General features: G+C 30.8%; 1 protein-coding gene across 4 annotated transcripts in view; it reads left to right on the top strand.

The window, feature by feature from the left end:
* Positions 1-688: 688 nt before the first annotated feature.
* Positions 689-25,926, top strand: part of LOC125075949 (glucose transporter type 1) — a 40,782-nt gene continuing 15,544 nt past the window's right edge. For 2 of the 4 annotated variants that reach the window (XM_047687832.1, XM_047687830.1), the window contains exons 1-4: positions 689-970; positions 17,854-17,914; positions 18,014-18,115; positions 19,587-19,683. In XM_047687832.1, the coding sequence (XP_047543788.1) occupies positions 18,028-18,115; positions 19,587-19,683 (185 nt within the window). In that variant the 5' untranslated portion in view covers positions 689-970; positions 17,854-17,914; positions 18,014-18,027. Of the gene's footprint in view, positions 971-16,751; positions 16,882-17,853; positions 17,915-18,013; positions 18,116-19,586; positions 19,684-25,926 lie in introns of those variants that run through there. The other 2 variants (XM_047687831.1, XM_047687833.1) reach the window with 2 other exon arrangements.

Here is a 25,926-nt window from a genome sequence, read left to right as displayed (position 1 = left end):
TAGGGTTAGGGTATTTATTTAGGGTATTCATTGTTCATTTTATTAGTTTATATCAGCATATAAAAAAATATATATATTACTACAAGCTGTACAACGAAAAACAATTTTCTTTTTATCAAAAACAAAAATAAATAATGAGAAGCAACTACATATTGGTGACATTTTATCTGTATGTCTACAACGTATGTAACTATATATTGAAAGTATTTAAAATGACTTTTATTTTGAAAAACTAAAATGAAAAATAAGTTATATTTATTTTGTGTTTTATTTATTTTTAGAGTTTTAAATATCTAAAATAATCGGTTTAGATTTCTTATTTTATTAGTTTCCGTACTTAAAATATAAAACTAACATTTTGAAAATACAAAAATTGTTAATATAATATAATCTTCATGTCTTAAATTGACGCGCATCAGCCTCGCAGTTATCATAGATTGCTACGAATTTTATGCGCCCGCTCTGAGTCGCGTGCGCTTTTAAGAGCTTACTCTTTCATTATGACGTCGATTCTCAACGTCATCGTTTTAAAAAGGGTGTTTTCTGAGTCTGTGTGAGTATGCTTTCGGGTGAGCCGCAGCGCACGCCTAGCGATATCGATCGTGCGCGTCCTGGTGCGCACGACGCTTCGCTCGCACCCTGCCAGGGCGTCCACACTCCTGCTGTAGTCATGCGCGAGTCTCCTCCGCCATCGCATCGACCGAAATTAGACTAGGATTAAACGCGCGAGTGCCGCGGTCGCGCTCGGCGGCCTCGACAGACCTACGTACGCCTCCCCGCCGCCGCCGCCGGGTCTAGGTCGTTCCTCCATGTGTGTCCAGATCGCGTTAAAAAAATCAATCGGTGACGGTGGCCCCGGGTCTGCGATGAGCTTCAGCTAATCGTGAAGGTAGATGAGGAGGGGCGACCTTGCGACCTGCTTACACTCGTTCGCTGCTGTACGATCTACCATCATAGACACCACCGTCAGGTATGTACATCGTTAGCATGAAGTTGTTTCAAAAGTTAAAAGTAATAATGTTACTTAATGTTTGGTCATTCATAACTACAGAGTAACCAGTTACAATGGTCAATCGTAGACATGTGTTCGGTATTGCAGTATTCCGCCCGCTTCTGTGACATAGATTCGTTTATGTAAGTGCGGCCGTCGATATCGCAAAAGTCAGTAGAAAGAGAGAAAGAGACCAACAGAAAGAGATGGAAGATGTCCGTCAATATGAAAAACTTGTTAATAAATCGTATCTGCGACGATATACATTTCAAAGATATTGTAGTGTATACTAAAAAGATGTTTAAAGCAATCAAGAGCAACTATATCCTAATGGATAAGGATGTTACATCAAGTATTAATGGGATCGAGATTTAAAAAAGTCTGTTGAAAATGTTTCAAATATTTTCAACTGATACATTTTAAATTATTTTTCAATGTTATATGCTTTGCGTGTGCTTATGCGTTTTTTTTACATTTACTTGCGAATGCCTTAAATTATTAGGCGAATTCACACTTAACTTGATTATTAGGAATGTTTACTCTCAGAAAAAAAATCGTAAAGAAAAATCAATAAAGACGACCTTCACCTATTATCAGAAAGAATCTAAAAAAAAAACAATTTAAAAGGCTTTGCGAATGTTGTATTATATTTTAAAGTTAAACATTTAGAGTCAGAAGCATATAATCTTATTAAATATTTAAATTAATATAATAGTAGTGTATTTTATTTAACCAGGTTTTGTAAATAATTATTGTAATGATTTGCTTTGATGTGGTGAAGTAACCGCCCGTTAATGTCCCACGGATGGACAAAGGCCTTCACGCCTCTTAAGTAAAAGATTTGGACATTATTTAACCTCGCCACTTCTCTGGGTAGTTGGTAGATACACATTTTGACTCATGCAGGTTTCCTTACTGAAATTTTTCTTTACCGCCGCGCTTGAGATGAGTTTATATTTGTATTCGACAGCAATCATGAGGGACTTTAGGAAATTCAAATAGCATTGTAAATTTGTACAATCGTAAATTAGCTCTATTATGAAAATAATGAGGATTCACTCTGCATAGTTAATTATTATGTTCGTTCATGGAAAATTATAATTGTCTTGACATGTAAATGAAAGTAGGCCATTGTTCTCAACAACTTAACAGCTACATTGTAGATGCTTTTAAAGATATTATAAAGTTGTGATCAATATTTTTTTCTCATTCTAAATGACCTACATAAATATGCAAAAAACAATAAATTAATAATAATCGAAATTTATTCAATGAACTCAGTCAGTGCGATTTTTACAGTGGACGTTTCGAATTCGAATTTTATACATAGAATTGTTTATAACAATAACCATATATGTATAAATAATACATTTGATAATATTTCAGGGACTTGAACAAGAAGGCGTAAGCTTGTTATGTAGATTTTATTTTTGTGTATAAATATTATTAGATTATTTGTCATATTTAGGGTAAATATTAAACAATTGTAACCTATCAAGCCACTTATGATTAGTTATAATTTATCACAGTATTAATTAAAACGCACAGGAAACTACCTGGTTGCGTATGGATGTATTGCAGAAGGAAACTCGCTTTTCTGTCAATACCTCAACTATTATTTTCTTTTCCGGATTCCTTATTAAAAGCATTTATATTTTAATAATTTAAGTTCTTATCTTACGGCTTATATAGAATTCTTAGAAAGCGCGCAGTAGGCATGCGCACGCAAGGGGCACCTCGGTAGGCATTAAGGCATGACGAAGTTTTGGTAAATTCCGTACGAATGAATTGTTTCATGGAAATACATTTCTATAATTTGTTTTAAATGCTATAAATTATTTTGACTGATAATAATATAAGTTAGATTACTCAATTTACTATAGACATTAATTTGATGTAATATATCCGAGATATATATTCGGGGCGTTCATACTGTGATTATTAACATATATTTTTTCTATTAATAACAAAATATATACGCATTTCCATAAACAAAGTCAAAGTCACGTGTATATATTAAACAATAAAATTTATGCCCTAAATATTGACGTTTTTCATAACACTTAAGTTTGTTATTAAGTATAAAAAAAAGGTTAAGTAAAAGGTACTGATCTGTTTTGTCTTTGCCTATTTATACATAGAAGATATATAAATAGCAATTGAGTCATATTTACTAGTCCGTACATTGTGTTTTAGTTGCAGCTAGCTTATTAATTATTCAATGTTACAACTCAATCGAATGAACGAGGTACTATATCTTAAATTACAAACAAAAAGCCTTATTATTTTATATTATAAGACTATGTTACAAACTATTTAAGAATATTTATGGACAGCGGATTCATGCAGTCTGTGTAGGGAGAGGGTGGGGTCGGCGTACTGGAAGTATTCATGAACTTTATCTAATGTAGTAAACTATTTAAAAGTCACTTACAATAAATAAATCTATTATGAAATGTTATAATTTCCTAAAAAGTACAAATTAAAATTGATTTAACAAATAACGTCACCGTCACGTCACCAACAATTACACAATAAGTAAATTTTCAAAAACAAGAGTAAATTATTAATTTAAAGTAGTTTAACACAAAGATTGGCCATTTGCCTTGTGTGCATGCGCCACAGCTTCAAAAATTATATCGCAAAACGATTTATAAATTTATTTAAGTTCTAAGACAAACATAAAAAATGATTTCAACCCAATCGATAAACTCTTTTTTTTTAAAAACGTAACATCTTAATAACATTTAAGTTGGTGACTTTTTAACTCAATCCTCTGGTTAAGTCATGATTGTACAGCAACTTCATAAAAATCTTCTTTACATAATATATAAGGATACAGATCCGACGATAAATTCATTATCCCTGTGACCATTAAATGGAAAAATAATTTAAAACGAAAATTGTTTTATTTACTGAAAACATTTTAAGGGATAATAAAATTATACAGATCAGTTCATGGTTTATGGCATGATAAAAATCTCATGGCTTGATTTTTTCTCTACATCTCGATTTTTAGACTAAACAGCAATTAACGAAGGTAATAATTTTAAAAATAAAAATGTATATTGTTCAGTAGCACAATTGCATTAGTCGCCGATTTAGATAAGCTTAAACAGTTTATGCACATGCTGTATAAATCTGAGATGAGCCGAGATGGCCCAGTGGTTAGAACGCGTGCATCTTATGATGACCATTGGTTTCGGGTTCAAACCCAGGCATGCACCACTTAATTTTTTTGTGCTTAATTTGTGTTTATAATTCATCTCGTGCTTGGCGGTGAAGAAAAACATTGCGAGGAAACCTGCATGTGTCTAATTTCAACGAAATTCTGCCACTTGTGTATTCCACCAACCCGCATTGGAGCAGTTGGAATATGCTTCAAAGATTCTCCTCAAAGGGAGAGGAGGCCTTAGCCCAGCAGTGGGAAACTTACAGCCTGCTAATGTATAAATCTAAATCCACGCGTATGGGGCGAAACAGTAAATAAAAAAAAATATATAATAAATCAAATTAAGTTTAAATTTAATTGATAATTTCGTTTATTTCTTCCGGGAAATTAATGTGCATAATAAAAATATATTAAAAAAATAATAGTATCCACAACGTTTACGTTTTTTGATGAAGTCGTAAATTGTGATTTAACCTTTAATAATGCTCTGTCTTACTTAATTATAAAATATACTAAAATTTAAACAAGCTCTGGATTGGGTAGTTTTTAGTTAAAAAATATTGTAATGATTGTACTATTTACTATTCAAATTATATACTTGTTTGGTAATGACGAATTACATGAAAATGTATGCTTTGTTTAATTGAAAAAGCTGTGAATTAGCAATGTTTCACATAACACAATAACGTAACAAACGCTTGAGTGATCTCCGGTGAGAGTCTACTTCGCCGTTGAGAGAACAGGACGCTTTGAAAGTACAGTGCGTGCTTTACAAATACAAACAATCTCATCGTAGTGACTTTTTGATGATATTATGTCATTTTTAAAGGAATATAACTTTAAAATAATTCTCTGTAATAATTAGAGTTAAGTCTGTATTGAAAAAGGGGACTTTATAATCTTTGTAGTTCATACTAGGTAGGGCTTTCTGCAATGACCGCGCCTTTGACCGCTCATAAATTATTTTATACTCATCTCATGTAATTGTCTTCCCAAGTCAGTAGTAGTTGAGTCATTATATGCAATAGCCGGCCCAACAAACAATACCTTAGGCTTCTTGGTTTGCGGTACGATTTAACTTCTGATAGAGCCTAAAAAATTGGAATATGGACCACCTGATGGTAACTTGGTTTTACAAACATATAACGATGAATCCAAATAGAATAAAAACTATCTTGTTCTATTTTATTTGCTATTCAACTTTGGACAACATTCCGTAGCACCTTAGAACAACTTCAATGATCATTTTAATTTTAATCTTCTTCTTTTGAAATATAGGCTTCAAAGTTCGTGGTAATGAGTTCACTTCTTGAAGTTTTTAATACTATTTTGCAAAATGCGAAGTCACTTTAATAACTCTGAATCAAGATGTTGAAAGCTGAACTTGAAAAGATAATATTATGTACAGATTTTATGTCAGAATACTAACTTATCCATACAGAGTGTGCTTTCAGTATATTTAATTATTATGACTATATAATAACATAAATTCGAGATGGCCCAGTGGTTAGATAGAACATGTGCATCTTAACCGATGATTTCGGGTTCAACCCAGGCAGGCACCACTGAATTTTCATGTGCTTAATTTGTGTTTATAATTCATCTCGTACTCGGCGGTGAAGGAAAACATCGTGAGGAAACTTGCATGTGTCTAATTTCAATGAAATTCTGCCACATGTGTATTCCACCAACCCGCATTAGAGCAGCGTGGTGGAATATGCTCCAAACCTTCTCCTCAAAGGGAGAGGAGGCCTTAGCCCAGCAGTGGGAAATGTACAGGCTGCTAATGTATGACTATAGAATTCAACATAGAAATATGATACGATCTTACCTGTGTGAATTATCATAGTTCATATGAGCGAGGCTAAACGATACAATTTTATAGATGTTATAACTGCTAAAATTTTTAAAACCGGATTGGATTGCTTCTGAGATTTGTGGATTCAATAATACTAAAATGTAAAATGTACATTCGTAGATGATTTCGTTTGACAAACAAAAATATTTTTTTTTAATTTGTTCAATTTTAAATCTGTAGAGTAATGAACATCGACTTGTGGTTAAAGTTGTCACATGTCACATTTTTGCCTTTTGCTTCAGTTTTTGAATTATATATTAGAATACGTTATTCAGTACATAAGTGGTGCTGAGCGTCCAAGACTTTAAGTTGAGCTACGATATCAGCGTTGATAGCCAAAATCTAAATAATTCCGGGTAAAAAATATTGATTTTTACTTAACAAAAATACATAACTACGAATAAAAAACAATAAATATAAATCAAATACAAAGTTAATACAAATCATTTTAAATTCGATTCGTTGAGTCAATATCGGTTTCACAAAACTGGTTTGAAAAATATTTTGGACATCGACGTTTTGTAACCTTATGCCGAACGTAACTTAATAAAAGCCAAAACAAAAATCACCAATGTTCAGGAACAGAAAATATATGATTTTAATTTTTTTAGATAGATATCCGATGTATTGAAATAAAAAAAAAACTCACATATTAGAAATAAGAGATCGGTGGTAATAGTGAAAAAAAACAGCGCAGAGATTATATTTGGCCGGTTGTGTAATGTTTTACTCATGTCGCTTGAATTGAAAATATAAATAATAAATTTCATTTGTCTTATATTGTAATTACCATATAATATATAGGAGCCTTATATATAATATATAAGCCTGATGGGTCTTAGGAATCAAGCATTCATTGTTGTTATTATATTGTACATACATACATATGTATGGTAAATATCTGCATCAACAGGCATGTATTTTTTAATATTATAAATAGTAGAGGTTGACATTTACGTACATTACGTTGATTATTAATTAACTTCACAAGATTTACTGGTCCGATTTATTACGCCAAAAAATCATGATCAATATTGAGTCTTGCAAAGTTAATCTCAATGAATTCGCTTTAACGAAGAAGTGTGAAGAGGAATTAGTTTGCATACAAATACAATGCATACAATTAACAAAGTTTTTAGGTATAAATTCCTTTATTAAAAAGTTGGAATGAAAATCGCCATTGTATTTTAAGTAAGCCTGACAGTAACATGACAGTTTAACGGTAACTCAAATGCAGACTGCACGGTTAAATTAATTTCAAGTTGAATAAATTTCATCGAATTCGTATTTAATTATTATTTTATTAATTATATCTCTAATTAAGACATCTTACATAATGACACAAAAATAAATTTAATTTGTGATTTTTTTATTTATTAATTGTTAAATTTATATTTTGAAGAATGCTTAACTAAGGTTAATATGATTTCTGTGAAGTTACAAAGATATATGCTTTGTAACCTGAGAAAGAGTTTAGGTAACCCAGTGGGTATAATGCATTAACGGCCGTTTTCAATAACTTATCTATATCCTAATTTTAGTAACTAAAGATAACCAAATCTGTTCTTTTGCTCATACTTGCTTTTCAATAACCTATCAACGGTTAGCATTTCCTATAGAAACCAGTCATCTGTCACGGATAGCTTACTAGAGATAGAAACGCTTATACAAATCGTGTACTAGCATATCAAAAACAGCTTCAAGTTACTCCCTCTAGACAGAATTCACTTTAAATATTTTTTCTAATAATAGACAGATATTCTAAGAATAACAGAACAGCCAAAGAAAGCTGTTTTACAAAACAATTACAGAGTCATTCGTTGCTCATATAATTTTTACATCCTTTCTATTGATCATTTGTCATGTATTTGATATTTTTTATTTAACTACAAGTGTTAGTGCGTGTTGGTCAAGTCTTGCTATTGAATAGATCTAGCAGAAGTTTTGTGCACATTTTTGTTGTTGATAGCAATACGAACTATTTTGAATAAAAACTTATTTTTGTATATTTTTAATTGAATATATTAATTTTCTTTTTAATACATATCACGAACAGTAGATATTAAACAATTTAAATAATTTATAGTGAGTAGACTTTTATCTTCCGTAGTATATATATATTACCTTCAATAAACAATTTGTTCTTATGGTTTTGTGGCAACCTATTTTCGTATCCTATTCGTCTCCAGTTTAATTATTCATATCAAATCCTAAAATAATTAAAAAAGATACAAAAACTAAATTTGCATGAACATTTTACTAGAAATCTGAATTGTTTAAATTCATTACGACGAAGTGTTTAATCACAAATACAACGGGTTTGAAATGCAATTTTTCATACTCTACAAAATCTTAAGAGTTGATTTAAAAAAATATATTCTTGTTTACTAAAGTACTTTTATTAGTTTTATGTTTGTAAGTTTAAATACTTATATTTAAGTACAAGGTTTTCCAAAGGCCTATATTTTCTGTAGGTATAGCCAAAAAAGAATTTATAACTTTCAAAAAGCTTCTAAATTTGATTACTAATTCGGCTTGTTGCTTTTTTACCTCAATCGATAAGTTATTTTATGTTTTAAATTGTAGACTATTTGATGGCCGACATGTGTTGCAATGAACGCTTTTTTAAATATTTTTTGGTTTTAACCATCCGATGTGCAGAAACTTTTTTCGAATTCTTAAATTATTGTTTTACATTTTTAATATAATTGTATATTAGGTATAATTTTAATCTATTAACGGAATAGTTAACTGACATTATTACAAAAAATATATAAATAAAATAAATGGATTGTCTCGTGTTCGCTTCAAAGGTACTCACGTGCTTTGTGATCTGATACAAATCGTAGCGAAATATACTTGTTTCAAGAACCGTTATATAAAACCTTGTTATATTTGTTTTAAATTTATCATAGCTAAGGGTCTGGGAAAGTGGAAATCTTATGATAAAAATGAATATGTCGCGTTATAGAAGAAATGTTTTCTAAATTCTTCTTTAAAAAACACACTTGAATATTACATTAATACATTTATTTACATAAGAATTATTACCATTAAGTCCTTAAATATGTACAAATATGAATTAAAAAATGTATTTCGAACATTTTATCATCAAGTCATACATAGTAATAATATGACTGTCTCTGATAGCTAGGTGGTTATTACCTGACTATAGTTCTAAAATATTCCAACTATATAATATGTTATGGATATTATAATTCAAAATGAGTGGAAATTATAAATTTAAAAATACAACGTTATATTGAGTCATTATAGAAAATATTCCAAGGAATCGGAATCGGTTGAGTCTACCGAAAGTTATATCAACTTAGTTTACATTCATATGTGTTTATTGCGTTAGGCTTTATAAACCTATTAAATTAAAGCTAGAAGAAATGTTAAACTTGAATTAGCATTAGGATTCCTTTTCTATATATTTAAAATTGTCTTGTGTGTGAGACTTTCACTGTCCAAGATATAGATCACGATGAAAAGCAAGCCTCGTACAAAATCAGTACAGAGCGATTTATGCTACGCTGGCATCAACATTGGGAATATCGCCTACACAGTGTTTAGACAGGTCGAGACACGTATACGTATATCGCCCTAGGAATATATCCAGTGGTCTAAACAATAGCGTGAGTCCCGCCTTCGACGCTCGAATCCGAGTATGGCTTAAATGCTACAATATACTCTATAATTATCATGATATAAACAGCCACAGCGACGAAAATTCGCATTGGTCACAGGTTCAAACTTCAAACTTATACCAGAAAATACAATGTTTTCGCGCGTTTTTTTAGAACATAATACAAATAAAAGCTTGTATAGTCGTTTTTTGTAAATAAAATGGATATAATATAATATATACATACATATCACAGACTGCAGCTAGAAATGTGTTGTGTAATTTGATATAGCTGTTGTGATGAATTGGCTTTTAATCAGCCGGCTTAGTTACGCAAATAAGTCAGTATATACGAGCAAAATTAGTAAATTCACAACAGAATTCACCGTATAATAATAAATGAGTCTAGGCACGTATTTGCTGAATTATGCTATTTGCAATTTGTATACTAGTATTTGACGTGACGCTTTAGTGTGTGTTCTATAGATTTCAGCGGATTGAGCAAATTTTAGGAACATCATTGTTTTATATATATACCATTATTTTATAATCAAAAACTAAAGACTAGTAAATAATATCAGCTTTAAAAATATATTTAGTGTTTATATTATTTCCAGTTTTAAATTGTAATATTTGTTTTTATGTTAAGTTTCAGACAAAGTGTTAATTTATATACCTATTGATGTATTCTTGTAAATAAATATTTAAATATTATGGGCTACCCGCTTGCTTTGCTATTGCGCTAGACGTACAATGTACATACATACGAGTAGATACCAAATTTCATAAGAATCATTTCATTCGTACGAACGTGATTGTTTTACAAGCATCCAACATTTAAATGTTAGCATTTATTGGGAATGCTAGATAAAATGAAACTTATAAATAAATCAATCAGCCGCACAATCGACTATTTATTGACGGGAAGGCGGCGTCAAACCGGAACACTCAAAGCCGAGTAAATCTGATATCTTTGTGGAGGCTTCGCAGATTCATTTCACTTCTACGGATTCAACTCGTTCTGTCTCTATTAAGACCTTAACCGATTAAACTGGCATGTGTTTTATCAGCAACAATAGGTGTTCGGCAGTGGTTTTCTATTTTATAATGATGTTAAAAACTATTTAAATTTCGGCTATGTGTCTATTCTATATTTGACAAGTACTATTTACCTATTATCACAATCTCGTATTTTAGTTAGATAAGAATTATTAACATTAAGGCCTTAAGGACATACAAATAAGGACTAAAATAATTAATGTATAAATCATGACCGCGGGGAATGGTGGCAAGAATGCTAGCAGTATTTTCACGTTGAATAGCAATTCCGATCCTCTGGGCAAAAAATGAACCAGGCCTCCTGTCCCCCATAGTGCCGAGTTGTTATACTTTTAATGAAGGTTATTGCTCCAAGGTCCAAGTGTTTCAACTGCAAATGGGACAAAGACATAATTTGGAATAAGTAACAAATATTTGGATCGTTTATTCGCTTCAGATTTTTCCGTAGCAGCTCCGGCTCTCAAGATTGTATTCATCTGATAAGAGACGGGGCCAGCGTGTCAACATAAGTAGCGTCTCACACTAGAGCTCGTCCTCCTACCCAGGGCACCAACATCAGTTCATCAGGTCTCTTGCCATCATGAGGACTAATTCCCCGGGATTGAATATGAACTGGAATATGGATAGTACCAAGAGCCCTTTTTATTGTATTATTAAGAGAACTGTGTCGGAAAAGCCTACCTGAACTCCTTGGACAAAAGAAGGCGTATAACAAATTGGTCCTTGAGCCGCTGCCACCAGGGAAGGGGAAGTGTAGATTAAGTCCAAGAATATGATGATAAGATTTTATAAAAATATATTTTTAAAGATGGCATCTATACGATTAGTTTGTCGTGTTTTTGGTTTCTCGTAAGTGGGTATCCAGATTATTAATACCAAATATTAAATTGAATACTAAACTAGTTTATTTTTAACTAAAAACATTTTTTTTATTTGTTGTTGACATCTCTATTCACTAGACGAGGAATTGTGGATATTATCTCAATTGAAGTTAAAAATAGAGTTACTATTTTCCTTCATTCCTTCACACGTAAGATAAATACGAAACAAGCACCGAGCTTATTAAGCCTTCAAGCTCGTTTTTCATGTTCATTGGTTCAAGTTTATATAAACACTCGTTAAGGCTTTAAGATATTATTGTATAGTGTATTGATATTTTCAGGTCGCTTTCATCAAGACAATTAGTTTAGAGTAAACTTATTTGAAAAAAACTTTTTTTTTTTTGGTTAGAATAACTAAGAACTTTTAAAACTTTTTTGGGAAATCCTTTCTTAATATTTATTAAGATATATTTTATTATATTTCTATATATTGTGCAACCCTACTACTCTACATGCTACTTTATTAAAAAATATATATACATGTACTATTATTCAAAAGGCTTTAAAATCCTCTAGCATTCTTATGACAAAGAACAACTATTAAAAGGATTCGCTGTTCTATCCCGAGTTATATAATAACCGATAAGAATCTTAATATGTGCGTGGTTTTATCAGGGACGAACAGCTTAACGAGATCTCAAAACCACAACCAACCCATCGTCATTTAAAAGTATTATATTTTAATAACATATATATACATTCTTAATTATCTGCTTTTAAGTAAACCGAACAATTGGTTAATTTATGGAAATACGTATATAAAACTTAATCTGAAAACTATTTAATAGTGTAATCAACCGCGTGAATCGCACATTGAATTCAGCTCTCTCCTAGCGACCTTGCGGAAGGAGGTACTTTCCGAAATATCCATGTCCGCAAAGGACATTCAATGAGTGATAAGTGAATACGTTAATACGTCATTACACACCATTTTAGAAGTACTGACCGAATTGCTTAAAATACCATACGCCCCAACGGCTAGCCTGTCTATGCAGGTCTCAAGTACTCAGGGTATTGAAAACCTCAAACCTTGTGAAATATTTTTTTATAATGATAATATAGTACTAGCTGTACCTGTGGCTTTGCCTGTAAATTAGATTTGCGACAAATATTCTTATTACCTATTGGTATTTTTTTAAATATTTGTCATATAAAAATAATTTAAAATTATATATATAGTGTATTTGAATTATTAAGAAGCCGGAAATTCGATCTCACGTCACGCACCACGCATGATTTTTCGAGTTAAATTCGGAGACAAACAGAGTTACTTTACCTTTTATAATCATATGTAAAGTAACAAAATATGTACGTGATCACCACAATTAGCATCTAAAATTAGTAATAGTTTTGTTTTGATTTTCGAATGTTCATTTATTTCTACCATTAATTTTCTGTAATATATATAAAAGTATGAATATTTTATATAGGTACATCCACATTCATTATTAAATCCGGATTATGTTTCTCCTTTGTGGGCGGTATTAAACTTTTTGTTTCAAGAGATCTATTTACCATTTCTACAGAACTTAAAATAAAATTCTACTAGAAAGCAAAAACAAGAAGCTTACTGAATGAAGAGAAAAAAATACCGTCGTTGTTGGGCGTACTTATATCATCTATAATTATATTACTAACCTATTTTATATTCGAAAACTATTTATTTAAATAAAAGTGTCGGTTAAAAATGGTATAAATAAATCTTCATCTTCATTCATCAGATAAACTGAAAAAACTGCTGACGACCCGCACTCTATATCACATAATACTATTCCATTTGTCGATTGGTATGACCGAGCGTGCTCAAACATCAATTAAATTCGGTCAAAAATAGAGCACTTTGCACGGAGGACAAGCTTTCAGAAAATGAAAACATCACACGAGATATACGGATGAACTCCGTAGTCGTAGTTGTAGCTGTACAATATCTGGTTAATTTCGTTAATGTATTCATAGAAATAATTATTGAAGCATAATATTTAATTTTTAATGACGCGGAACTAAATAAATTACGATAATTCAATATGGACGCATGTACGAACTTTATACGGCCGTTTGAATTAAGGTATCTTCTTATTTTATAAAACCATAAGTTAAAATTTAAATGCGCTGCTGAAAATTAAACTATCATCTAAAAATCTAAAAAATTTTCATTAATTTGATGTAATAGTCATAAATATTCAAATCTTTACTATTTATTTATTTAGTCTGAATTACGGCTCTAAATGTAAAAAATAAGCGACGATGCAGCTCAGAGGGTTCTTAAAGCTTTCAAAGTAGATAAATGTACACAACGTTTTTGAATTCCGCTTTATACGCTAACTTTGAAATTGCACGAATGTAAATTATTTATCAAATATATTAAGAAAATTCTCTTTTCAACATTGAAGATACGTAATAAAGTAGCTTAGTTGATGGATAACACGTCATCGCTACCAGCTTCCAGTGCTACAATTGGGAGGCTATTTTCTAATTTGATGTCATAATATTATAATTACCTACCCATTAGATTACATATAAATACATAAGAGATATTAATTCATAGTTCATAAGGTGTCCTCGATATGGACTTTATAAATGTTTTAGAAAAAATATAAATGCAGTTCTTACTTTAGATTTTTGAACTGTAAATTAATTGAAAATAACTTTAATATACAGTCTGTGTAATACTAAACAAATTTTGCGTTTTATTTCACAGTTCAATCGCGCCGCGTTCAGTTGCGTTCGTGTCTTTCCAGAATATGAATAATATGCGACAAATTCTTACGCTTAAACGCTTTCGAATATAAAGGTTTCGAGTCTAATATTAACTTTATCAGTTAATTATCGAAAGTATGCTTCGACACTAAATACTCGTTAATTAAATTAAACATTCTCTTTGATGCTTTGTAGTGTCGGCACTAGCCACGGACGGCCTTCGGACAAACCGAGCGCCCGCTTACACTGCTCACAATGTAGATTAAAAAAGTTTTGTTCATTTTGCTTGCACCTTTGATATTAGCTACTATGTAATTTGTTTACAGATTTTTATAACTTCATATTTATATAAAGTCAATGTTAGTATAACATGAGCATACGCTAAGCAACGGATGTGAAGGAAATTTCAATCCGATATAAATGTAGTCAGATATTTCTATAACATCATATTGATATTCGCATTTCTAAAACATATTGCTTTGATCACGAAATTAAATCAGTTTGTACACAAATTCAGAGTAAATTCAAGCTTATTTAATATATTAGTCAAAGGAAGTAAAAGTATACCCACTTTAAGTGATCGAGTTAAAAAGCAAAGTGGAGCTCTTTAAAAAGTTTGTATAAAATAGTCGCAAAGGTTTCTCTGAGAGGAAATGAATTATAAAAATAAGTAACAAACTTTATGACGCTAGTACGCTCCATCTGGAGCAATGATAGGGTATCGATTTCTCAAAGGCAATCATTTCTAGTTACGTATCGAACACTAGGCTATTCTTGGATACAAAATATCTACATTGACTCTTAACCTCTGCTACATTACCTTTTCTAGAAGTTTTTTTATAAAAGTATTTTAGGGTATTCTGCTCTCCATACTTTGAAACTGTTAAAGTGCTTATGAAAGAATAAACGTTACCTCTTTCACAAACTCCCTTGACCTATATGTGTTCTTTTTAAGTAAACAAGCGTTGATTTCTCTATAAGGTCACAGACAATTTACTTTCATACTAATCTTAAATCTATTTAAGTAATCATTAAAATAATCTCGATGAAAAAAAACAAAATAAATCCGTTTTACGAGTACGTTCTTGGCTAATGAATATTTTAATGGCAAAGATGCATTGAACAAATTCGCTTTTACTTATATATATACAAGATTATTCAAATAGGCAATTAACTACTGAGTAAATGTTTGTAATGCTGAATTTATTTTGAAACGTTAAAAAGTCAGCAGCCATTCTATTTATAATGTCTACATCTATATACAATGAGGCGACAATTAAATAGGAACTCATCATAGTAGATAATTTTTAACATTTTTAACATGTTAAAAATTATCTATTATTATAAGAAGCATCAATAGCGCAATGTTTTACGGGCCGCCTAGCTGTATAAAATTCGCAGGTCTGACCGATCTTGACCCCTTGGACTATTGTCGTCCCCAATCCTGGTACAAGCTTATCGCTTAAAGGGAGAGTTAAATAAAAATATTAGTAAATGAATTGTAATTTGCTTATGAATCAATAAAATATAATCCAAGGTAAATTTTAAATGATAGCTTTAAATAATCGAATTAAATTTTGCATTGTATAATCTGTTACCAGTGGTTGGGAAACACGTATCATGCTGTGTTTGCTTCGTAGCGGCCTCGTTCGTAGCACGATCGTACCGACCTCGGCAAACATGTAAAAAATGCATGTTGTTACATAAAGGTATTGTCACATAAAGAGCGCAATATAATAAAACATGTATAAGTCACTGATGAGATTTCCTCCTACGGTAGCTTATATAAGATAATTTCAAATATATATAAAAAAAATATCAATATTGTAATGGTACTTAGCCATTCATTTTCATTAAATTTATTTAATATAGAAAGCTTTATAATAAATGTTAATAATAAAATAAACAACTTTATGAAAAAGTAAAACATATTGACCTTTTCTAAAATTTCCTACCGATTTTCACTGACTTTAACGTTCTAAACTTAAAATAGAATTTACATTTAGTTTACGATTCTAGTTACTAACTAAAAGGTTAGCTTATATTCTTAAATGTCAGTCTATTTAATCGCAATCAGTTAGTTAAATTTAATTTATTATACCTAAGTATTTTAACTGTCTAACATGAACGTGGCTCATTAAATATTATAACAGTATGAGACCGACGCTAATAATTATCGTACAACAAGTACTGATGGTTATTATTGTATAGCTCGAAGAGACAAAGACATTACTTTAAATATGTATCATTTAAAAAGTCGAATTAAGTTATATATATCCATAGATTGTTTTTCATTTAACATTTCAAATTTAGGTAATTCCATAAAAATCTGTTCTGTATTGACTGGGATATAGCAAATATGCATAACCTAAGATTGTTTTAAGCTGGCCAGGGGTAGTAGCTCGCATGCGCGGTTCCGTTTGGGGCTTGAGGCTCCCGTCACTATCCTTCTCTGCCTCCGGTAAAGCAGACGTTTCGTTAATAGTCGTTTCGTCGTCGCAATACGAAGAGCTCACAAGCTATTCATTGTTAAAATAAAGCGGATATATATATATACTTGCAGATTTAGCTTAAGAAGATGTTCCTCTTTATCAAGTAAGTATTTATTTTATAAAATTTGCTATAGGCATAGAATTATCTTACAATTAAATGGTATAAATGTCGATTTGTTTATAGACTTTTTTGTTTCTTATTTTCAATTTCTATAGTTATGAATACTCGATGTTATAATATTGTCTCCTTATGTGTGTATTTATAAATTTCATCAGAAATAACTTTTTGTTTAATTTCTTATTGTGATTATTTATCACGTGAAACGATAAATAAAATAGGAAATGACAAATACAATAGTCCGACTGCGTAACAAGTGAACTTAAGAGTTGGAAACAAGCCAGGTTCCCTTTAACTAACGGTGATTATTTGAAGCCGAGGGCCCTCGGAGTCGGCCAAAAAAGTTCAAATGTAATAGGTAAATTCGTTTAAATTGATAATTCGACTTTTTTTCGGTTTCGTTTTTCTTCAAGCTATAGTCGCGAAATTTTACTTAATCCGTTCCCTTACTAGAATTGCAAAAATGAAGCTATACTAAATAAACAATTCATTTGAAACATATTCATATATACACAGTTTCCGATAACCAACGTAGGCAACATTCAATGTAATCAAACTCCACGGAATATGAAGCGCAATTATAAATCCGCTTTTACATAGAATAACCAAAACGTGTAATACAATAAATGCAGTGGGTAGCGCAGATAAGGTATACCATTAAAAATGATAAAAACTATTTATATTTATATTAGTTCTCATTCTCATGCGAGCTAATGTAGGTTTACTCGTACTAACGCTACTATTTATGAGAAAAGTTATAATAAAAAGAAATATAGTCAGCGTCGGAAATAATATTTCCGTCCTACATTTCTCTCTGCTCTATTAATGATATCAGTGTACTAGTAGTGGTAATTAAGGCGATGCAATAAAGTAGATTTATTATTTATCATTAAAAGCAACAATGAAAGTTTTACAATAAATATCTGTTAAACAAATAAACGATTTCGATTGTTACAGGCACAATGTCGTCGATTAGACTGCTCTCGGTCGTAGTCAAATGACAATAACTAGATTAAAGGTAATATTTTTTTGTTTCCTCAGATTCAAATACACATAAAAAGGATACCTCTATAGCGTTTAAGGTTTGTATTATTAATGATTATTTTTTATCGAATAGTGTCGGGAGCGCTCATGAGACAGTCGTGCCACCGTCTGCTCGAGCATCAGCACGCCGGCGGGGAAGAGCCCCCGCTTTACTCACCCATAGATCAAATTTCAGGTAAGCTTCGTTCAATTCATTGAGACTTGTCATTGAAAATATTTATGTAGCGTGGTACGCTGTTATATAGAATCGAAAAATTGTTTTCAATTCGCTTGCAAACAGCTCACACGTTTTTTTTTCAATAATAAATTGATTTTTACCATAATTATGTATCGTATATTAGTTATTTGGAATGTAATGTTTTTTATTTATTTTAAAAGAACTGCGATAAAATTCTTATACGTATATCAATCATCCTATGGGTAAATATATGTATACTTATTATTCAACAGTACAATCATTAACCTTGCTTCCGCAAATACAACATTTTTAAGATGACGTCAAAAAATTATAAAAGAATAAGGGGAACGAGTTAAACTCAAATACTCACACATAATACAAAAGACTTCTTTTGTTAGAAGCAGTGTACATAATCAAAGGTATTTGACGTGATAACCGGACAATTTTTTATTAGATAATCGTAATATTGTCCCAATCCATGGAGCATTTTGCATACTTTGATTAAACAAGCCAATAACTATTCTAACCTTACTAAAATCAAATGTCAGTTCTTATCAAGTCTGAACTTTACTCATTACGTGAGATTATTGCTGAATGCAATGTTTTTTTGTATTCTATTATATTTATTACAAATGTATAATGAATAAACTATATATAATAATTATTTTTATTCTACATGAATTATACATATGTATGATATAGTATATGGACTTGTTACGTCGACGCTAAATAATACATCTATTTGAACATTCACATTAAGCTTCACACGTTAAGCAACACATCAAATAATATGGAATTCTATAGTACCTATATTAGTAAAATGGGCATAAGTAATAACCTATAATGAATTGATTTCAGTAAACAATAGTATTCGTGTAGTTTATGTTTCACAGGATTATGTTAAAAACTCTTTTTTATAAATTTATTACGTACTCATAGTTATTATATTAAAACTTCAATCACATTTTCCGTTGAAAATTGTAATATTGTTTTCATAAATATCAATGTTTATTTGGGATTCGCTTCTATTGGCCATTGTTACTAATTGGCAGTACGGTGACGGCATTTATTGGTTCGATTTTATGCTGTACAAGGGTAAAAAAACACAAAATCCAATTGTATTCTAACAATACTTGCCTTTAACGAGCAGAAAATCAATGAAGAATTGTATGTACCAAGAGCGAATGAGTGCTCCAGTGATGGACTGCAATGTTCCAACATCAGCTGTCTTGCATAAAAACCGGAAAATATGCTGAATATAAATACATTTATAAAACTATAATGATATAGAAAAGACACGAAGCAACTGAGTTATTTTAATTTGGGTAATGTAATCACGCGACAAATAAAATATAGTTGTAGGTCATACAATTAGTTTTTTGAGTGAGCTAAGAACGATAAATCTAAACAGATAAAAAAGTTTAGTGGGGACTGCAGATAGGAGAATAAACGAGGAGTTTTGATACAGCGCTACCTGATCATGTGGGCCGGGAGGCCGGCGCCAAGCTGACACGATATGCGCCGGCGGAGGAGGACGAGGCGACTCTCAGGGAACTTCTACTTAGGTACGTGTGACCCTAGAGACATGTGAAAGAAATTAGCTTTCCGCCTTTACTACTGGCTTTATTGCATAGTCGATTCACAATAATCTAAGTGTCGATTTGTCTGTACATTTTCACCTTGGCTTAGCATCCCAAATATCTTGTATTGCAGATATTATTAAGATGCAAATCGCGGTACCGAAATCATTATCTAGTCCTCATAACATCGGACCATAACTCACCGTACTGTTATAAACATTAGACTCAATGGCCATAGAGTAATTACCTATTGCTATGTTATAACTCGAGCACCAAGTCCCACCTTGAAGTTTCAATTTCATTTTCAAACCGACACTAATTTCTAAAAAGTTATATAGACCACTGCGTAAAAACAACTGCTTGCATGTGTGTTGACGTCATGTGTTTTTAAATATTTTGTAGCACTTATTAAAAATGAATTTTATTCCTGTTATTTGAAACATTTTGTACGACATTTTTATAATAAAAGTGCATTTTAATACTACATAAGCCGTCAGATTAATTAATGCATTTCAAATAAATATTATATCCGGATATTCGAGAAATCTCTTCAATCATGTAATGTTTCCCAAAATTGATCGAAATATTAATTCACACATCAATTTATTATACATTCTGTAAACGTTAGCAGTTTACTTTTTTGTAGTATTTGTATAATGTACACTCAGTTTTTTTTAATTACGAGATTGTGGTATTATCTTTACGAAATAAATGAGAACCGGTGCGTTGCTCATATCCATATTTTAATAATAATTTATGATCAATATTTATTTGTATTTGGGATAGTGTATTTTGTATAATACGTATATTTTCATTATTTAGATATTTACTATTTTATTTAAGTGCACCTATTAACCTATTCATAAGCTAAGTTGATATTGCATTTATGTAATTCAGTTCAAATATGTAAGTGTGTACCAATCAAGTAAATTATTGTTAAGCTTACTATGTACGTAATGATAAATTCGATATAGATTTGCTATGGATCTGCACTCGAAATTCCATTCGCGTTGACTTATATTGAAATATATACATTATACATGTTCAAAGATAGTTATTTATCATTTCACAGAGAATCCTCACATTTCTCGAAATTAAATGTGTCTTATATGTTGGCTAACGATATTAGCTAATAAACGCACTTTTTGAATCAAAGCAATCGCTTTCGCGAGGTGCGTTTGTAGTAACAAATCGACGAACAGCTTACAACTTAATACAATTTTATAAGCCCCGCCCGGTCGGCCTAACAGGTGCAATTTGCACAGTAATTACTTATCAAACTTAGGTATTTTTTCAAAAATCATTCAGAAGAATTTTGTATAGAAGTTCATAATTTCTGATGCTAGAAACATAGAAATCGGTGTTTATAATTCTGTTTAAAAGTAAAAAGCTGACGTTATAGTGTTTTCCGATAGAATATCCCATCCGGTACATGACTAGTTTTATTATATTAATCCGCTTGTTTTTTTTTTTTTTATATAAAGTATATTACAAGTACTCATGTGTTGTTGTACAAACCATTCCCGCGGGGACTGTTCGTTCCCTTTACATTAAAATATTATAATGATGATTTTGTGAACAACTGGATATATAAACACCATTTTACCATACAACCGAGACATTCATTTATCAAAATTACAAAAGCTGATAACTATACTTGAAAAAAATTGAAAAATTAAAAATTTATAGGAATTTTAACTTCTCACTTGGAACCATTTGATCCGATTCTTGAAAGCTCAATATTGGCTTGGAAAAATTATAAAATTACATTCATAAATGAATACGTTGTAAGGTTCCAGATTTCAATTTGACATTGCAATTTTCGGATGTTGCTTGTATAAGTACGTACATACGTATCAAATTATATTCATATACGATTTCTGATAAGTCTATACATATAATAAAATACGTTACGTAACCGATCGAATACGTACTTAGAAAATATTTGAGAAGAAATAGGTCTGGGGGTATTTATTAACGCAATAGATCACCAAAATATGGTTTTTTATGATTTTTGTCTGATTGTCGGTTTACTTCTTAACCGAAACGTCTTTACCGATTTGGGGGCAGTTTTCACTGATTTACTGTAGTAACTTATATTGTTTTATTAAAATTGGTTCACAAATAACAAAGCAATGTCAATTAAAAAAAAAATACACCTAAATATTTATTGATCAAGCATATAATACCCCTACTTTTGAGGCTTAAAGTAACGCGAACGGAGTCGCAGGTCTAGTATTTAATATAATGACTCATTTTGAAGAATCAATGATTATATCGAAAACAATTCTAATTCACTTGCCGTATACTATCATATTGCATAATTATCCGATTAAGTTTTCATAAAATAAGCATTTTTCAGTATACATTTCCGTTTTGTCAAGTTTTTGCATTATAAACTGTATTGTACAGATAATGTAACACCCCGTGTTATTGCCTCCGATGGTGACAGGAGGGCTGGTTTATTTTTCGCTCAGAGAATCGGAATTGCGGTTCAACGGGGAAATGTTGATAGCATTCTTGCCACCATTCCACGCGGTCATGATTTGTACAGTAGCTATTTTTAATTTTGATTTGTATATATTTATTTATGTCCTCAATGTATAAAGCAGATGGTTTATTAAATGTGTTTATTCTTGTAAGTTGAGTTTAAATAGTTAAGAATACATCAATTATTCGTTCAGTGCACTTCAAATATAATTAAGAGCGCTATTTCAATTACTGCTTCTCAATTTCTGTCATTTTTAAGTTGTGTGCGTGTTACTGCGTATGTGTGTATAAACACAACCACTGCACAATCATTATTATATATGGAGTATATACAAAGATCATATATATAAAAAAAAAATTTTTGAGTAAAATATTAAAAACGATCGTCACTCATGGTAACCGTAAATTTTACGGTGCTTACGATTTCTTGAGTAATTTTATTATCAAATCTTGCCGTTGAAACTTAGACTCCAACTGTTGTATGATACGAAAATTCTACAAAAATAAATATTACCCTAACCTTTAAGGTACTAGGTTGGTACCACTTGGGTTATTTTTTTTTAATTTAAGGTAAGTTAAAATACCTAACTAAGTTAAAATAACCTTTTTTTGAAGTCGTTACAATGTATTGTCGTTAAATTTAAACATTTTTTTTAAATATAATCATTTTTTATAGTCGATACTTCAGATCATACGTTTTAGTCGCGCTATACGGGTACCGAGAGACAATGTACAGTCAGAGTAAGAAAACCTTCGTCAGTTTTCTAATTCATTCCTTTATCAATTCGTAAACTTTTATTACATTTTGAAACTAAAGCATTAAACAGAAAACTGCACATCAAATTAAACTAACATAGTATGATAACTAGGTTCAAAATAGTGTACATTGAGACGCAATATGTCATACTCAATCGGTAAAGCAGATTATCGCGACAATGAGCACACTAAAATAGACCTTAAGGTGACGAACCTTTTCTTACCCCGACTGAACTTAGTAGTAGGTGTATAAACGATACGACGAGCGTTTATCTTTCCTCTGTGAGCGCTCGGCGCAGTATGCCAATTCCTGCGTTGCGTTTCAATGTTGATGGTAATTTTGAAAAAAAAATAAACAAATTATAATATATCTATAGTACAATAAAATAAAATTCAGTCATTAAAGAAATAAAAATTTATTATTACATTGGTACCTATTTATTCGGTTAACGATGTAGCTTTGAGGAAATAACATGAAGATTGGAGCTTAAAAATTATAGGAATTATATGGGAATACTTTTTTTTTCATAACAGCGATCTGCTCGTTAGTGTAGTGTTTACAAAAGTAACTTAAAACTCATTTTCATAGACAGTGTTCGATTTACAGTGAAATTTTTGAAAACAAATTTGTAACAATTCATTTTTGAAAACAAATTTGTAACAAGTTATGTTTATTCAGGATTTTTTTCTACAGATTCTATTAAAAAGAGACTTTTCGTTTGAATAACTGATAAATATTTGGCTCACTATCCCTTTTATAAGTGCAGTGAAAGCGGCTAATCCGACATGAGCGCTTTTATCCTTTTTTTTTTTTTAATTAACGTTTATAGTTATATCGACATCTATAAACTATATAATTTTTATACAAATCTATAATTATGAATAGCTTGTATAATTCTCTACGTGTGTCTTAAATGTTGCGCACATATTTCTATTATAATAATTCCCACATTGCTAACTAAAAATGTGGCGATAAATTTTTCTCGCCAGTGGTGAACATTCCATTACCATTTCCAACATTTTAAACCGCTCCAAACTCATTTAATTCAATAATGTAAAGAGTTACTTACTTATGTATTTGACCACAGGAGATTTGACCTCTTAAAACATATTCAATAGATTAAGAAAGTGTTTTAATAGTTCACACTGTAACCAGACGCATTTACTGTGGTTTTTCATTATTCATCTCGAGAAAAGCTGTTATATAAAACATGAGCATGTACTTCAAAATCAAAATCATAATATAGAGTATATCATGATTATATATTCAAATAGGCTTTTACAAGCACTTTTGAATCTACCAAGATGAATCGGCAAGAAACTCAGTAGTTACTCTTTTTCAACATCTAAAAATACAGTGATGTTAGTTAAATACAATTATATATGTATGTAATATATCCTGCTTGGAAGTCAACAAGCATTTTTTCAAGTTTCTGTTTCAATTGAAACAGCCAATTATGAGTATAACGGTGTAAGGGTTGCGGTCGAACAAAAAAAGGGGTTAGTCCAGACGCTAGCAAACTTGGTACTAAAAACAATTTAGATTTTAGAACTTCAAAAATGTAAAAACTACGAATAAGAAACTGTATCAATATATAATGATATGTGTATGAACTCATTTTGAGTGTTTTTATTATTTTTTATACAAAAACGCTAATTTATCTTTGAGCCCGAAGTAGATAATTCCTACGGCCTGCATAGATATTACCACCGAAATAACCATGTGTAAGGTTAAATCTTTGCAATTCGTTTATATGACGTTCAAAGTATTTGCTTTCATTTTAATCAGTACATATTTTTAATTAAGTATTTTGTCATGTGCAAATAGAATGATATTACACGAATATTATATTCGACTGAATCAAGTATTCGGAGCGGATATACTGGCTAAAAGATTAATTACTTGCAAAAGTCTTTTGTGCTCAACTTTCTACTCCAGGCGACGGATATCACGAAATGTCGAAAATTAAAATTTATCTCCTCTGACTTACTGACAGCTTTATAATATGCAAAAGGATGACTGTTGAATATATTCGCTTTTTAATTATACATTAATACACAGACATCCAAGTCTTGAAACTACAATTTTTTTTAGCTTTACATAATAAAATTATCAAAAACAATATCGCTTGAACAATTTTCATTTGTGTTGTACAAGTGTGAAGAAATCTTGTTCAAGAAGAAATTGTCGAGAAAGAATATTACATCTCTTTATAAACTACAAGATCTATTTTAAGTGCTATTGTACTGCTAGATTGTTCACGACATTCACAAGTGACCGCCATTAGCTAATGTATTACTTTTCACCGTAAAGCTATTTCCAAGTTGCAAGTCTTTTTGTGAAATTAAAAAAAAATAATACCGATATTTATTCATATTATTTCATATGTCATGGGATTTTTATATTGAATATTTTTGTATGGAAACTTATCATTTAAATCTGTAATACTTAAGACCCAAAAAGAAGTTTCAGTTCTTTGAGTTGCAAGTGCTTTTTATATTACATTCAAAATAGTACATTTTATTATTTTATAAGAATATAAAGCACACTAAGCTCTTGGTCCTGCGCGGGAACTCTCCGGACGTGTCGGATTAGGGTCTCATCGGATTATATGAGTGGAGGAATAGAGAGTGCAGCTATTTTTACGCATACAGTAGTAGCACTTGAATACCTCATGCGCATTTGGCTATTCTCCTTTAATAATATCCATCATGACCGAAATCAATCAAAAGTACATTACCATAAATATATAAATAATTATATGAATAAATTTGTATGCATAATAAAATGTCGGTATATATGTATACAATTATACATATATAACATTTGTATACAAAATTAATATTTTGTTAACCTTATTTAGTTCTACGTTGAATAGTAATCTTATCGTTTAATCGAAGTTTATTTTGTTTAAGAATCAAGTTAGATAAAAACTTTAGAATCAACATACACTCAGTCTTTTTGTAGGCGTAGAGCTCATG

The sequence above is a fragment of the Vanessa atalanta genome, chromosome Z, assembly GCF_905147765.1.
Source record: "Vanessa atalanta chromosome Z, ilVanAtal1.2, whole genome shotgun sequence".
Classification (NCBI taxonomy): Eukaryota; Metazoa; Arthropoda; class Insecta; order Lepidoptera; family Nymphalidae; genus Vanessa; species Vanessa atalanta.
The sequence above is the reverse complement of the archived record's forward strand: the minus strand, read 5'-3'. Positions and strand labels throughout refer to the sequence as shown.